The sequence below is a fragment of the Mucor mucedo genome (genome assembly GCF_025094135.1).
Source record: "Mucor mucedo strain NRRL 3635 chromosome Unknown EV154scaffold_1, whole genome shotgun sequence".
Classification (NCBI taxonomy): domain Eukaryota; kingdom Fungi; phylum Mucoromycota; class Mucoromycetes; order Mucorales; family Mucoraceae; genus Mucor; species Mucor mucedo.
The window spans coordinates 715,185-731,833 of NW_026252285.1; the positions used below are offsets into that span (position 1 = coordinate 715,185).

At 35.9% G+C, this 16,649-nt stretch overlaps 7 protein-coding genes across 7 annotated transcripts; 3 read left to right on the top strand and 4 right to left on the bottom strand.

The window, feature by feature from the left end:
* Positions 1–240: 240 nt before the first annotated feature.
* EV154DRAFT_433685 (uncharacterized protein) lies at positions 241–645 on the bottom strand (the record flags this gene model as incomplete). The annotated part of the gene is made up of 1 exon (XM_051596742.1): positions 241–645. A coding segment is annotated over one exon (375 nt), but the record flags the coding sequence as incomplete, so codon positions are not given.
* Positions 646–1,297: 652 nt separating this feature from the next.
* Positions 1,298–2,169, top strand: EV154DRAFT_489903 (small GTPase superfamily). Its single transcript, XM_051599356.1, has 4 exons — positions 1,298–1,467; positions 1,541–1,623; positions 1,674–1,799; positions 1,852–2,169. Exons 1-4 carry the CDS (start codon positions 1,326–1,328, stop codon positions 2,086–2,088), a joined length of 588 nt encoding a protein of 195 aa, XP_051463825.1. The 5' UTR covers positions 1,298–1,325; the 3' UTR covers positions 2,089–2,169.
* Positions 2,170–2,959: 790 nt separating this feature from the next.
* EV154DRAFT_454899 (WD40-repeat-containing domain protein) lies at positions 2,960–4,571 on the top strand. Its single transcript, XM_051597326.1, has 3 exons — positions 2,960–3,150; positions 3,208–3,405; positions 3,466–4,571. Exons 1-3 carry the CDS (start codon positions 2,978–2,980, stop codon positions 4,538–4,540), a joined length of 1,446 nt encoding a protein of 481 aa, XP_051463826.1. The 5' UTR covers positions 2,960–2,977; the 3' UTR covers positions 4,541–4,571.
* EV154DRAFT_5145 (carbon-nitrogen hydrolase) lies at positions 4,555–5,684 on the bottom strand. The gene is made up of 6 exons (XM_051602137.1): positions 5,525–5,684; positions 5,415–5,467; positions 5,275–5,361; positions 5,178–5,201; positions 4,981–5,129; positions 4,555–4,926 (listed from the first exon to the last, which is right to left on the bottom strand). The coding sequence occupies exons 1-6, from the start codon at positions 5,551–5,553 to the stop codon at positions 4,570–4,572; spliced, it is 699 nt and encodes a 232-aa protein (XP_051463827.1). The 5' UTR covers positions 5,554–5,684; the 3' UTR covers positions 4,555–4,569.
* EV154DRAFT_489913 (uncharacterized protein) lies at positions 5,665–6,695 on the bottom strand. The gene is made up of 3 exons (XM_051599357.1): positions 6,623–6,695; positions 6,414–6,567; positions 5,665–6,349 (listed from the first exon to the last, which is right to left on the bottom strand). The coding sequence occupies exons 1-3, from the start codon at positions 6,663–6,665 to the stop codon at positions 5,743–5,745; spliced, it is 804 nt and encodes a 267-aa protein (XP_051463828.1). The 5' UTR covers positions 6,666–6,695; the 3' UTR covers positions 5,665–5,742.
* A 2,106-nt stretch (positions 6,696–8,801) lies between these two features.
* On the top strand, positions 8,802–13,776 carry EV154DRAFT_433697 (uncharacterized protein). The gene is made up of 6 exons (XM_051596743.1): positions 8,802–9,563; positions 9,620–9,786; positions 9,850–9,879; positions 9,938–10,105; positions 10,160–11,812; positions 13,061–13,776. Exons 1-6 carry the CDS (start codon positions 8,932–8,934, stop codon positions 13,753–13,755), a joined length of 3,345 nt encoding a protein of 1,114 aa, XP_051463829.1. The 5' UTR covers positions 8,802–8,931; the 3' UTR covers positions 13,756–13,776.
* On the bottom strand, positions 13,777–14,887 carry EV154DRAFT_541234 (ELO family). The gene is made up of 4 exons (XM_051604474.1): positions 14,673–14,887; positions 14,303–14,614; positions 14,174–14,247; positions 13,777–14,119 (listed from the first exon to the last, which is right to left on the bottom strand). Exons 1-4 carry the CDS (start codon positions 14,815–14,817, stop codon positions 13,784–13,786), a joined length of 867 nt encoding a protein of 288 aa, XP_051463830.1. The 5' UTR covers positions 14,818–14,887; the 3' UTR covers positions 13,777–13,783.
* Between the last annotated feature and the right edge of the window lie 1,762 nt (positions 14,888–16,649).

Here is a 16,649-nt window from a genome sequence, read left to right on the forward strand (position 1 = left end):
AGAATGAAATATTAGACAGAAAAGAAAGTTAGATGGCGTTATATTTTACTTACGTTGGTGTATTATAAGTTCTACTCTTTGTAGATGGATATTTTTTGCCTGGCAAATAAAGTTTGATATAGTAAAGTTGTACTTCAATTACGAGCTTCTTACATACCCTCAAAAGCTTCATAGTGGTTTCTCAAGTTTCGAGCATTAGAGAACTCTGAAGCATCACAAAGATGGCAAGCGTATACTATTGTGTAATACTTAATATCAGACACTATTATATTATAGGGAGGATAAGTAGCTATTGGCATATTTTATAATGTTGTTAAGACTGTCATTACTTCTCAAGATACTAGTGCTTTTGAGCGCTGTTATCAAAGTAGTAAATGGCGAAATAAAAAGATTTCTAAAAAATGGGTACACAGGTACATCAGGTATGGCAGGTGCTGGTCTGTTGGCTCTGGGTCGACCACTTTGGGTGTTGCCATTAAAACCGTTGACAAAGTTCTCGCTGGTGTAATTTTGGAAACTGTTTTTTTTAGATTGGATGATAAAAAGGATAGAGAGAAGGGGTTGCAAATAAAAAAAACATTCCCGTAAATTCAGAAGGGTTTTTGGTACGCGTTTATGCCTGCGCCAAATTTTTAAAAAGATTCCGACAAAAACCTTATAACTTTTTCCGGGCAGATTCTCTCACTCACAACTTTGTAGACTTTAAGTATTAAAAAGAGTACTGTTCATAACTTCTTGAAGACCGAATGCAATCTTTCTTTCAGGAAAGTAATACTTCAACCGTTTCCTAGAAATAATAGTACCGAGATTGGTAATTGACTGGCTTGAGTCAAACAATGGACTGCAACAGATATGAAGTGCTGTTTGTTTATCACTAAGTATAAACTGTTTTAAGGTGTGACTAATTGAAGTTCAAAAAAGCGACCAATTGGCATTTAGAAAAGTGACCAATTGGTGACCAATTTTTTGGGTAAGGTGACCAAGCACTGTATTTTATCACTGAATTGTAAATGTATAGTACCATTGTGTAATAAGGATTTATCTTCTGATACAAGCTGACATAGAGCTAACTGGTACATTTAAATATTCATCAACAAATTTCAACACGAGCTGAGTGAAGTGATACTCAATCTCTTAGAGATAGCGTATTTTTCATTGTTTTCTTCTGTACAAGCATAGAAATATCCACAATTGGTATACCAAAACCACTTCAAACCCCAATTGCGGAGTAGGCATAATTTTCTCCTCCTATTTATTTCAATTTAATTTTTTGTATTCATTCTCCGTTATTTTTCCCTCGTTTTCTTCTTGTTCTTTATTAAATTATGGCTAAAGCAAAAGCAAAACAATCACTCCCACTTCACAAGATCATTATGGTTGGTTCAGGTGGTGTGGGTAAATCTGCATTAACCTTACAATACATGTATGGTGATTTTGTTGAAGAATACGATCCCACAAAGGCTGATTGTAACTATATTTATATCTTTTGTTTTTCTTTCCAAGTGGCTAATTCATCTTTTTTTTTTTTTTTTTATAATAGCTTATCGTAAGAAGGTTGTGTTGGATGGCCAAGAGTGCCAAATCGACATCTTAGATACGGCAGGACAAGAAGAATATGCAGCTGTAAGATAGCATAGTACAAAACGGGATTTTATTTAATAATATGTTATTAGATTCGTGATAACTACTACAGATCCGGTGAGGGTTTTCTTTGTGTGTTCTCCGTTTGCGAACAAGAATCTCTTGAACATACTCAAGAATTCCGAGATCAAATATTGAGAGTTTTAGATGATGAGACGGTAAATGCTTGATTTTTTATTTTTTGCATTGCACATATTTATCATGCAATAGATCCCCTTTATTCTTGTAGGTAACAAGGTCGATTTAGCACATTTACGTAAAGTACCTGCAACAGAAGCAAATGCCTTGGCTAGCGAATGGCGCTGTCCCTATGTTGAAACATCTGCAAAGACAAGACAAAACGTCGAAGAAGTTTACACAAAGTTAATGAGACAAATCAGAGACAGAAAAGCTAAGCAACAACAATCGAGTAGCCCAGACAAGGATTCTTGTTGCGTGATTCTTTAATTCCCCTATTCTTTTTCATTTCTCTTTTTTTTTGTACATCAGTATAATTTGACAACTCAAAAAAAAAAAAAAAAAAAAAAAACTCCCATAATAATTACTTACTCTTTCTTCTATTACAATAAAACAAGAAAATACTTCAAATTAAGTCTATTGCACATAAAAGATGAAGATTTTTCTTTCCTGCCAATGTGATAGAATTACTGCTCTGAAGACGTCTTTACATCTCCGCCAATAGAAGACTTTGCATCGTCGTTCCTTTTATGTGTTCAAGATTATTTAAACAGCACCCAATTCTGTAAAATTGTTGTACCTTTTGTTAGAATAGTATCGATATGTAAGACAGCATGATATATTCTAAGTGTAGTACCTGTTTCCTCACTGAAATATGCACACAGGCAGATCTCCTACAACAACGTTTATGCTACCATATGGCACCCAATTTTACGATTGTATTTAGGAGTAAAGCCACCTTCCAACATAACGTATAATTCAGAAGAACAGTTCAATGGGCAACATTTTAAGAAAAAGTACCAGAATTTAAGCTTGGTATGTATATGCGAGCTCAAACAATACATAACTCCACTACAAACGCAGATGAGTCAACGCGCTGTAATTTTAATGCAGTGCATGTAAAATAATACGACTTTACAGTGCTATTGATTTTTGAAATAGGGTCATTTTATTATGCTAAAGTCAAAAATTTAAATATATACATCAGTCTAAAATACAACCAACTCCATGTTTTACCGGATTGCTGGTAAGACCTTTGATATTTTTGAATGCAATGGGCGGTCTTTGAAGATGTATTGCGGGTGACGCAGTGAGCTTGCAAGTCAAGTCTAAAGAAAAAAAATATTTTTATCTGTTTCCAGCTTAAAATTAAAACAACATGGTCGCCGCGAAACGATCAGCACCAAAAGAAGATGTTGAAATGAAAGTGAACGATGCTGTCGAAGATACCACTGTTGATAGCATGGATGCCTTATTATCAAATTCAGCAAAGAAGACAAGAGTCATGTTTTCTACAGCTTATAGTCAGGCAGCCATGGATGAAGAAGAAAGGTAAGCATCAACCAAAATAGATGTGGAAGGCCAAATCTAATAATCGATCTTTATTAGTCAACGTGTAAAACTGACCACTAAAATCCACGATGAATACGACGATCTTCGTACACTTCCCGAAGCTTTGATCAAACAACAAAAAGAGGCACTTAAAGCACGTCTTAAGGCCAAAAATACAGTTGTGGAAGAAGTAGATGATTCAGAAGAAAAGTCAGCCGTTTCTCAAATGATTGATGCCATACCTGATAAGTCTTTGTAATGTCGATTTATATTTGTTTCGTGTTATAGTGTTTAATATTCGTTATTTGTCATTAGAGATGGTAAGAATGAAGGTGTAGTTGCTCTTCGTGGAAAAGACCAATTTTCTTCAGACATTTTTGGAGATACTTTGGCAGGAAGTGGATCGCTTGTACGTCGTGCACGCGCAAAGACAATTCGTCCGGTCTGGCACGCACCTTGGAAATTGATGCGTGTGATTAGTGGACATTTGGGTTGGGTACGTGCAGTGACAGTTGAACCAGGAAATAAATGGTTCGCTACAGGTGCAGGTGATCGTACAATCAAAATTTGGGATATGGCATCCGGTACATTGAAATTATCCTTGACAGGTCATATTGCTACAGTGCGTGGATTAGAAGTATCCCCAAGGCATCCATACTTATTCTCATGTGGTGAGGATAAGATGGTCAAATGTTGGGATTTAGAACAAAACAAAGTCATCCGTCATTATCACGGTCATTTATCTGGTGTTTATTCGCTAAGTTTACATCCTACATTAGATGTATTAGTTACTTCTGGACGTGATGCAACTGCAAGAGTGTGGGATATGAGAACAAAACAAGCTGTACATGTGCTTACAGGTCATACAAGTACTGTTTCAGCTGTCAAATGTCAAGAAGCTGATCCTCAGGTTATTACCGGTTCTATGGACAATACAATTAGATTATGGGATTTAGCTGCTGGTAAAACAATGGGCGTTTTAACACATCACAAAAAGAGTGTCCGTGCTCTCGCACTTCATCCTACTGAATTTGGATTTGTGAGTGGAAGTGCTGATTCCGTTAAAGGTTGGAAATGCCCTGAAGGTGCATTTATGCAGAATTACGAGAGAAAGAAGGCTATCATCAATACATTAGCCGTTAACCAGGATGGTGTTATCTTTTCTGGTGGTGATGACGGTTCCTTGAGCTTCAATGATTGGAGATCAGGCCATAATTTCCAATCTATGGATACAACTGTGCAGCCTGGTTCTCTCGATGCTGAAGCTGGTGTATTTTGTGCTACTTTTGATAAGACTGGATCTCGTTTGATTACTGGTGAAGCTGATAAGACCATTAAGATTTATAAAGAAGATGAAACTGCCGTCAAGGACACAGATTTTTATCAGTAGATATTGTCCAATAAAACCATTTTTTATTATTATGCTTGTACGATTATAACGCCAGTATCAAGGTTCATATGATCTAGAATGGTAATATTTTCATTCGTTATTTCCAGTACACAACTCGCCCCAGCAAATTCAGATCCTCTTTCTAAACCAGTTCTATTACAGGCAGCAAATATTGTTCGTTTACCATCATCGGCTTCTTGATAAAGTGGCAATAACCTCGTTGCCCAGTATTTGATTGTAGACATACTATCTTTACTTCGTAACCAAGCCATACTACATATTATAATTTCTGTATCGTGTTGCAAATGATAATTTGCAAATTCATAATCCTGAAAATCCGCTTTAAATTTATAGGGATTCAAATCCATGCAAATACCAAACCCGACCTAATTAATTTTAGATCCTGCTCATGTAAAATAGCAGCTTTTTCTGAAATATACCTTTCCTAATCCATTTACATTCAGAGATACAAAGCCAGGGCCTTCTTCTGCCCAGTTCTCGTCTGTTTCGTATAGGAATGCCTTTTGGTACGTATAAATAACTGAACCTTGGGCATTCACACAGCATATACTATTATAGTTGGCTTGATCTATGGTAGATTAAATTTTTGCCATGCGATTATTTGAACTGTATCTACCTGTTTTCTGTGGATATCCAACAACTACAAAGCATTGTAATCTAATAGCTACATAATTGGGTCAAAAAAAGATCGCAATGCTGGCAACAGTGTTTACCTTGCTTCTTTGCCCATTGCACTGATGGACCTGTTTCAGAGTCCTCCAAGTAAGGCAAAATTTCTTCTGTGCTTTTAAACACATATCCTTTTATAGAAATCAATGAGTTTGCATTATTTAAACTTAATTGAGTGTTATACCTGTGAAAGCCATCTCTGGCAATATCAGAATGTCGATATCATTGGTCGTGTACCTATTTCCAACAAGTAAACACCAACTACTTTTTTATTTTTATTTTCGCTTGATTTACATTTCCAATAATCCATCAGCTTTTTTCATATTTTCGTTTACATTACACCATTCCGGATCAAATTGACAACACGCTTTTTTTGGTTTTTGTTTAATATTAAGAGCTTTATATACCAGCGTGAAATGGTACCTATTTTCATATTCTTTTCAAGGCTTGTGTATTTTTATTTATTAGGGAAGAAAAAGGCAAAAAAAAAAAAAAAAAAGGTGTTTATTTATTTACTCCGTCTTTTGCTTTTTGGCGTCTTCACTTTGTTGGAAACGCTCAGCTCTCTTTCGCTTCTTCTCTTCCTCTGCGGGATCAAGGCTGACAGGTACTTTACCCTTCACGACAGGAGTCTTTTTCTCAGTTGCGGTTTTGGCTAAACCAAATCTCTCTGCACGCTTTTTAAGTACTTCAGGATCGATTCCTTTGCTAGCAGCTTTGACTGGCGTTGATTTAGCTGCTTTGGGGGATGTTGGTTTAGGAGACACAGAGGTAGCTGGGATACCAAATCTTTGTGCACGGATATCTTTCTTTGCAGTGTCGTTCAATTGAATACCGAATCTCTTTGCGCGTTCCAAAGCTCTTTCTGCATCATCGGTGACCTTTGGTGGAATAACAGGCAACTTTGGCTTATCAGCCTTTTTTTCTTCTACAACTGGAGCAGCAACCGGTGTAGCTTCAGTAGTGGCTGTCTTATCGAAGACGATGGGAGTGAATTTGAAATTGGAATTGGGTTTTACAACAGGTGTGGTAGTAGTCTCTTTCAATTCCACTTTAGTCTCTTCTTTTATTTCTTCTTCAAGTACATCTTCAACGGGTGCAATTGGGTCTTCAATGTCACTGCTTAACAAATAGATTAGCTTAAAAACGTGGATCAGGATGAGATGTTATAAATCACACATACTCCAAAGCAAGTTTAGAATCATCGAATTCTCCAAGATCGCCAAATTCATCGTCCAAAGAAGCGAATTCATCAACAGTTTGTTCGTGTTTAACAAGACGTTCAATCAATTCCTCCTTTTTACCTGAATGAGGAAGACCGCTTTTCTGTAATAACTCTAAGAAACTTGTTACTATGCTTTATATTACGCATTGATTATTTATTTTTGTTACCTTGCAGCTCTTTAACCTTTAAATTCTTGTACTTATCAGACATGTTTGTGCACTAGAACTAAAGAAAATGCCAAACACAAAGAAAAAAACGCGTATATTGCCTTATGGCGGATAAAATAAAACAAGTCACGACAAACCTAAAAACGATGATGACATTGTTTCAAAAATGCAACTTTTGAATAAGACATCATGGGTTTCGGCTACTAATAGAAGTATAAATACAGGAGGTTCAGTTAGGTAAAAAAAATGATTAGAATAATCAAATAATATAAAATGCCTAATCCCTATAATACTCGCAGTTCCGCTGGAAACATCAATAATCCTCAACAAGAAAATGGGCAAAACTTTAGCCAAGAAATGGCTAATCAAGACTTTACCACTCAAAATTTAAGTGGACAGGGTAGCACTATGTATCAGCAGCAAGGACAAGATGACAGTTATGGCGACGGAATTGGTCAGCTCCCACAACAAACAAATGATTTCGGTCAACAACAAGCTGGTTTGTCTCAAACCAGTAACTACGGTAACCAACCCCAAGTTTCCCAATCTAGTTACTATGGTAACCAACCTCAAGCTACTGACCATGAGGAAACACTTGCTGACAAGGTTGAGAACATGCTTGAAAAACTCGCTAGTAAAATTACTGGCAGCAACAATAATGTTTAAAATAAAATGTATATATTTGTACATATTTGTATATAAAACCCCCCGAAAAACCAAACATTTGTCTTTTTTCCTTTTGTTTGACTTCCACCTCAAAAGTCAAAACCTTAATGGACAACACAAAAATAGGATTTGGACAAAATAGCAGCTAAAATTACCAGTGTTGATTATTATTTTCATATATGCCGCGACACATCATCAACAGGACGTACGTGAAAGTTGTCAATATGGATTTATTGCAGCTTCCATCTGATTAACTTGACATCTGCAGTGTTTTTATTTATTTTGTAGCTAAAACTTGAGGTGCTAACTATAGCTCTTTGCGGAGGAACCGTTGTGTTTTAAGCAACACTAAAATCATGCTTAATAAGCTTTCTAGTCGCCGTCTATATTCCGGTTCACTAGTTTCTTGTCTGTAATTGTTGCTTTTCCTTGTTACGTAATTTGGCTACTTTTACTGCTTTTTGAAGTTTGTCTTGACTTTATCTTTGAGCATAATTATTACGCTAAATTTTATGAAGGACCTTGTTCTTTTAACACTCTTCTAGTGTTTGAAGTGAGGGAGGTTTTGTCTTTTGTTTATAATAAAAATTATCAACAATAGCTAATTTACGTTAGGGCGAGATGGTCGATTGTTGAATGAATCATAAGGCTTGGCTTTATTTTGGGCCTGGGAGTTTCAAGCTGCAAATTTAACAACCAATAAAAGATTGACATTAAAATGATTAAAATTTAAAATCGAAGGGGAAAATGGGCAGTGTAAGTTATATTGATTTATAGGTGATTCACTATATTTGAAAAGTCAAAAATTTTGTAAAAGTATTCTAGACAAGGATCATAAGTTGTAACAAAGCGACTTGAGAAACAAGAATGACTACAGATATGTGTCTGTCTCATGAAGCCATGATTTTCTTTAATTATCTCATTTAGTCAAACGACTGTTGTACTATTATGTCATTTTGCATATTTTTGCCTTGTGAAGTCACTAGCATGCACTGAATTTGATACCATAAAGCTTGACAACCCAAATATATTCTATGTCTGAAAGAACTTGTTTTATTTTAAGATTAAATTTAAAACAGTAACTGATCAGCTACGCGGAGCCAGTGGTATACTAACTGTCTGGATTTAAAGTTGAAATAATCTATTTTTTGTTACCTGACACGTGTGTGAATACTTACAAGGGATCTGCGTACTTTGCGAAACGAATTCTGATTGGCAGCGGTATTAAAGCTTATTTTATTGACCTACCATTTGGGGACCAGCCGGGCTTGGTATGATTGAAATAACAAATAAATGGACTATCTATGTCAATTTGAGTTACATTTTACAAACAAATCAATAAAAAAAACAGAAATGAGAATTTTGCTAATTTACTGCTGGAACATTACAAAAATAACTTTTTCATATATTAAAAAAAAGTTCTGGGCCTAATAATATTAAATCTCCACTTTGTACCTCCTTTGATTCTTTTTGTGCCCAATTTACTAGATCAATGGGTACCCAGAACTCCCCTTTCGCTCTCCCCCCTTTTTTTTATTTATTGCTTTCTTTCTTGCTAAAATACTCTTTTTCTTTTTTTTTCTCTCTCTTTTTTTTTTCTTAAATTTATTACGACGATATCAGTAGCACTAAATATTATATAAATGAAGTTGCTGATTTCACTATTTCTGAGTACATTTGTACTTATGAATTCAGTACAAGGATACTTCTATGTTCCAACCTATATGAATAAATTACCTTTCAAAGGTGGTATGGCAGCAGCCCAAAGCAACAATTCTTTATATCTCTTTGGTGGTGAAAATGCAACCACAGCTTACACAAACGACCTTTATCAACTCACTCAAACATCGACTTCTTATGACTGGAAAATCGTTGAACAAAAGAATAGACCCAACGGAACTGTCTACAGTAAAGCCATTATCACTGCTGATGGTCAAAATATGGTTTTGTTAGGTGGTATGTCCAACTCGACTTTCGGCCGTGGACTTCCTCTTCAAATTTATAATTTTAATTTCGCTACACAAACTTGGTCTGCTCATCTTCAAAATGGAGTCACCAATATTACTGAACCTATTCCTGCTAATTTCGTATTCAACAGAGAATATTTTTCTGCTACTTATGATGCTAAAAATCAGAAAACATATGTTTATGGTGGTGCTATCACTAAACTCAACACTATTTTCAATACTTTACATGTGTATGATTCAGAATTTAAAGCTACTGCATTAAAAGCTACACCCTATGGCAGATATGGACATACAACTTCTATTTTAAGGTAACGGAACACGACCTTTTATTATTTTATTTTTACTTATTTATTTCGTGTTACAGTACGGGCCAACTTGTTGTTATTGGTGGTGTCAATGGTGCTACTGGTGCCTTAGCTGATATGACCTCTGTTTGGGTTTATGATCCCTCGAGTGATAATTGGACTGGCCAAAATGTTTCTGCCCCTCAAGGTACTCCTTCAACTGGTTCTGATCGCACTGCTGTCGTTAGTAAGTATAATTTTCTCTAAAAAAAATCAAATTAAACCTCCGTCTAATGTCTTCTTTTGAAAGCTTCTGATGATAAAATCATCCTTTTTGGTGGTATGTAGAAACAATCAAATTAATAAACATTTATTAATTTATATGTTTATTTAATTAGGTGATAGTGGATCCATCCAAAGAACAAGACAATATTTAAACAGCATCGCTATTCTTGATACAAAGACATGGTCTTGGTCTATTCCTAGTATCACTGGTATTCCTCCCTCTCGCCGTTCTTTCGCTGTTGGTGGAATTTTAGATGACAAACATCTTACTGTCGCTTTTGGTAATATGCATAATATAAGTATTTACCCCCTTCGTACTAACTCCCTGACTTTAGGTTCCTCATCAAATTCTTATTATAACGACATTAATACATACGATCTTCAATCAGGCGCTTGGTTACAATCATTTTCCGAATCAAGCAGTAGTGGCGATGGCTCTGTATCAAAGGGTCTTATTGCTGGTGTGACTGTAGCTGCCGTTGTATTGCTCGTTATTATCTTGTTCTTGCTTTGGAAGTTCCAATCTTATATTCGTTGGTTAGTTACTCGTATTCATAACGATATTTGGAAGCCTCGTACTGGTGAGCCTGTTTGGGCTGAAACTGGTCGTATTGTATCCCAAGTTTTCTTTTTATTCTTCTTTGTCATGTTCCTTTATTTTGTTATTCGTCAAGCCATCGACAGTCCTAATGTCGTACAAAGAATTGAATATTCAACTGCCAGTGTCGAGGTCCCCGATGTCCGTTTCTGTTATGACGGTTTCCCCGCTCAAAGTGCTGTCTCTACCAACGGTGATAGCGGTGCTCCTGGTGTCTCTTGTCAAACTGACAATGGCTATTCTTGTTCCCAATTTGTAAAGACTCTTGATATGTCAATTTTCCAACCCACCTTTTCTGATAATTTGGGTGCTGTCAACTGTTTCCTTTTCCGCGCCCCTGAGGAGTTCCAATTGACATCTACCTCAGGTGCTAATAACGGTTCCCGTTTACTTTTTACCTTATATGGTGATCAAGCTACTACCTATGGTCGTGTCCATGTTTCTATTTTCCCCAAGAAGATGGATCCCAATGCCAAGATCTACCCTCTTGGTGATGATATTGTTAACTATTTATCCGAATTTGATGTCTTAAACTGGCAAAATGCTGAACGTAACGATCTCCAAGCTACTAATGTCTTTACTATTGCACCTTTTACTTATAGTGCTCTCAGTTATGATATTGTTAACCACAAGTACTTACAGCCTGTCGGCTGGAACTATGTCGGTTTCTTGCCCGTCACTAATTCTACTCCCGAAATCGAATCCAACTTCAGATCTGAAGCTCCCAACCCCACTTATTCATCTGGTCACACTGATCTTGGTCTTGTTGCCGTTTTCCCTCAATCATATGCCATCTTGGAAGATCGTGAGGTTAAGATGTACACCTTGGTTAATGCCTTAGGTTTTGTCGGTGGTATCTTTGGTTTATTGATCGGTGCCCAAGCCTGGTTGTTTGGTTATCGACCCAGATCTCCTTGGGGTGTTGTACATCGTTGGTCTACTGGTAGCCGTAAGCAATCTTTGCTTTCCGGCTTACAGGCTCAATTTAAGACTGCTGATAGTGGTATTCCTTTGGTGCATCCCGTTCATCATCGATTCAGTAAAAACGAGTTCCAAAACATCGGGCAAGAAACCGAAGCTCAACGTGTTTCTCGTGTCGAAGAACGTATGCAAATTTTAGAATTATTGTTCAAGGCTTACTACGTTGATGATGAAGTTTTCAGATCCCTCGATAATGCTGCTGGTGGTCCACCTAGCAATAAGCCATTGGCTAATGTTCAACAACCTTACACAAACCAACAGACTCCTAGTAGTCTAGGCATTAGAGAAAATCCCTTTTTCCAGTCCACCGAGAAATTAAATCCTTATCCTTCTCAACAACCATCAGGCGATAACCAAAATGGCTTCTCTCACATGTTTAACGAAAGACAAAGCCGTGGAAGTATTAGCAGTGATGCTAACTCTCAACATCAATTGAATTCAGCTCAAGATGTTCATTTACGCGATATGCGTTAGAATAATTTTTCTATTATTACTTTTTTTTATACACCCCCCAAATAAACAAATTACTTACTATTTATATTTTACAATATCAGCAAAGATTTGTGTTTTTACAAATGTCCATTTAAAAACGTGAAGACGGATTAAGGGGATTCAAATCTTGTTTTTCTCGTGAAATTAAAATGTTCTTTATCGGCTTGAATGATATTGCAGGAATCGTAAAAGTATTTAAAACAAAGATTTGTGCCTGAAGTTACTCTGGGGGCGAAACTATAAGGCTTTATACATAGGATATACAGGTACAGGTTAACCCCAGTGTTGAGGTCTATATGTATAACTTCTTAAACAAAAGAAACTATTGTATGACACGTGCTTCATGCACGCTATCTACTAACCTTTACATGCATCAGTCAGTGGGCATCTGGATTAGTTGCTTGCGACGATGGATGTTTTATTGTAACTCCTAACGAACACTTTTTAAAATCTTTGACGTGTGGCTATGCCATGGGTATGGTTGAGACTATACTAGATTCAATATTATGGAACACTTCATACCACGGCTCGCACCCTTTAAGTTAAACCAATTAAACAACACATTTAAGTCTTTTTTTTCCTAATTTATACATTATAATTCCAAAAATAAACAAAATAAATTTTTCATCGACCAGGTAAAAATTTGTAAGGCAAATATTAAACCTGGGGACATCTGAATAAAAAACTCAGGGCACAAACATATACACCGCACCGTGGCCGGGATCAAAAGTGAAAAGCACAATATAGATCATCTGTTTAAAGTCTGTACTAGTGACGCCTTTATATCACTGTGTTTAATTAAGATAAACCAGTATACTTAACCCTAAAAATGTAAACGTTATTCTTTGGTATCTGCAGGAGGAAAAAGTAATTCTTGATATATATGATTTGTGCATAAATAGCTAATCAATATGTAAATATTTATTGTGCTTAACATGTATACATCAGTTCCAAAATATAGAATACTATACTATAATCGCAGATGCACTTGTGGGCAATGCTGAAACGCACAAATGCAAAAAAAAAAAAAAAAAAAAAAAAAAAAAAAAATTAAAATCGCGCACGTTGGCACTGTGAGCACCAAACATTTGATTGTTAAGGTACCTGTAGTCACACCTCTTTCTTAATTATATAATGTTGGTACAGAAAGTATGTTCGCGTAAAGACGCTATCGCTAAAATATTGACACAGGCGCACGGCCAAGAGTTTTACACCACTTATAACCCTTGGTCGAGTCATCCGCCACGCCGTTTACTTATCCTGGATTCTTCTTTTAATCCACCTACAAAAGCGCATGCTAATTTACTTTCCAAAGCATTAGCAAGTAAGCCCTTGCACTATTTTGACGGATCGCTACTCTTATTTTCTACCAACAATGTTGATAAGCAGTTGACTGGAGCTAGTGTCTTACAGAGAGCCCAAATGATGGAGTTGATGGCACAAACATTTGATCAAGATGTTGCGGTTGGATTTACACCGTATGGGAAATTTGTCGATAAGGCACAAGCGATACAAGCGTGGTTTAAATCACCAGTGGAACTCTACTTTATTTTAGGTTATGACACCATAACGAGATTGTTTGATCCCAAATACTATTCCCCAGTCTCGGCTAAAGAGGCACTAGCACCCTTTTTCAAAACCTGTCATTTGATTTGCGCAAATCGGGGTGAAAATAACGAGGAATTTTGGAAAGGGGTGGAACAAAAGGTGGATCGTATTCAATTGGATCCAGAGACGGAATATATCTCAAGCACCTTAGCTAGATCCCTCTTAGCATCTGGTAGGCAAGACGACAAATTGAATGATATCCTGGATCCTCGTATTCTTGAATTTATCCGCAATGAAAATATGTATGAATAAATAATTTTTATTAGAGAAAAGTGTAATTTTAAAGATCCTTCTTTTGTTGTTTCTTTTGGTTGTAAGTCATTCTATAGAAATTGATGAACAAGAAGAGGTATGAAGTTAAAATGGCGCATCCAAAAGCAGCAGCACTTTCAGTTCCAGCACAAGTTCCAAAGTTGGGTAAAAAGTCCGAATAATAGGTAAAAGCAAAATATGACCAGGTGACAGTGTAAATGACAACCAAGTCAATAACAAATTGGATGATTTGTAAAGTTGTTAAATACTTCTTCCACCAAATCTTGGCTCCAGTGGCGGTACGGAAATAATAATAATACATCAATACATGGACTGTCAAGTTAAGGATAATAGGAACCCAGGACTATGTTATCATTGTTAGATCACTCTTAAATTTCCTTTCCCGCCTTTCACTTACCACTGTTGTTTTACCAACTAATTGTGTATAACATAAAGCCATTGTCATACTGTGATGAAAGTAGTGCAAAAATTCTGAAATAGAAATTCTAATCAATACTAAATCGTACATGTATTCTCTTCAACTTACCAAGCTTCTTCTTCTTAATGACCAAAAATCCAGTATCAACCAATTCCCACCATTTAACCAAATAATTTAAATAATAGATCAATTCCAATTGAGGTGTCCATGCTTTTTCCGAACAGATAGTATAATAGAGACCATGACGGTATAATTGGGGGAACAATTGTTCAAACAATAAGGCCAATAGGGCACCAGAGACGAGAGTCAAAAGGACATTATGAATTTGAAAGAAGAACTTACAGGGTAATGGTTTACTATTGTTCATTAAAGCACGTCCACCAAAAATAATTGTAAAATATGTAATGCATCCAACCAAAACTATGTACATATCATGTTAGTCTTTGCTATAGAGTAAAACCTGTGTTAATTACTGTACCTTCTGGCAAGGTGGAAAGTGGGGTATAACCTTGAACAAAAGTGAATTCCGTGGCTGGACTACCAACTACAGTTGTATATGCCTTATCAAAATAGTCATACAAATATATGCCAAAAGGTCTATCGACACTGAATTCGATTGACATTTTTTTTTTTTTTCAAATGAAGGGAAAGAAAAGGAAAGGGAGTTTTCTTTTTTTTTTACTTCAAATATTTAAAAAAAAAAAAAAAAAAAAAAAAAAACGGTCGTCCTGGCAGAAACGAAAAAGGGAAAAAACAAAAATAAATGGGAATCCACTTAATGCTCTGTACAACTGACTTCTCTATAACAATTTGTAAAGAGCGACCAGATTTTAGTGTTACTCTTTCGACCGCTGCTTTAATAATATATTGATAAAAGAGAGAAACATTGATTCTTGAAGAGTAAATATCTTTTTGTTTTGTTATTATGTATAGTTGCCCCTGTTTATGACACATCTAGACTTTTTGATTGGTCGAACAACATATTTCATACATAATATACCTGCAAACATATCTACAATGAGACGCTGTAATAGCCGTTTACGTCACATTCGTACCACGTATAGTTTTAGAAATGGAATTGTTTGTACAGTGCTTCCACTCTCAATTTACTGAATGTTGGAAAAGACCGCGCGCTTGTGCGAGACTACATTGCCCATAAAAAGGGCCGGATGTTTGAAAAATAAATTGACCGATTTCTGGTAAAAAAAAAATTTCAAAAATTCTTTATTTAAGCAATAACTTAACTTATCCTCACAAGAAGACTCAGATATACGAAACTTCAAGAAGAAATTACACAACATAATCAAGCGATACATACCGATTCCAAAGCATATATTTTATCCCAGAGATATAAACCGCTTACCAAGAAAGTGACAATTTTCAAAAAGCTTTTTAGTGTAAATGATCCCAAATTTAAATCCAAAGTGTTTAATAAGACATCTAAAGCTAAATCTCAACACTAAAAGCATGTGAAATTGAGAGTGGATGCACTATGTAGTGCCATTTGCACCGTTAGTACTGTATCTGTAATTTATGCAGCCGCTTTAGGTGTCACAACCCAACAACTGTCGCTAAAATTTAACAATGACATTTGAAAAGCACTTCACTCTTTCGTGGGTTTTTTATTTCTATATTAAACAACCTTAATATTTTTTTCTGTGATAATGTACCTATATCGCAATGTTTTGACGTGAGAACTTGGACACATGAACGGTGTTTTCCCTATATTACTGGTGGCGTATACTGGTACAATACTATTTTTGATAATATATAAAATTTAACCTTTTCATTGAAAACTAAATATCCGAGGCGGAGCCCGGCTTTTTTAATGTTGCTTGTCCCCCGCTCAGCTTGGCGCTTAACAGAGCACTTTTTTTTTTTTTACGGTTTCCACGAATACATCATTTCTGTCGGACTAACTACTTTCGGAATGAAATTGATGTTCTGGTGATATTATTGGACATGTTTAACGATGCCTGTATGAATGAATATCCTGCATCTGGGAAACTTGTTCTACGGTTGCATTTGTCAATGAGGAAATAACCTTCCCAACATTATCTTTTTAAAATACATCTGATTATTGAAGTATATTCGTTCAGGGTGTTATATATAGGGATTGCTCGCCTAAACTATGAAATTACTCACTAGGAGTTAAGATTTTTGTTTTTATCCGAAGCTAGTAGTTACCAAAAGTTTGCTTGCAGCTTATATCCACCTTAAATATTTCTATAGGGGCATATTATATACATATAACAGGATATTAGATTTACATTGTGTTACATCTTGATCAGGGAAAGGTGCATGTACTTTTTGGGAAACTGGACTTGTATGCAATTATGTTTCATTTGCTCGGTTTTTACCGCTATTGTGAACATTATAAAGGTTTGGCTAAATTACTCCCTTTGCCAGAAACTAGGCTAATATAGTAAAATACTTACTCGGATAAAATATTTTT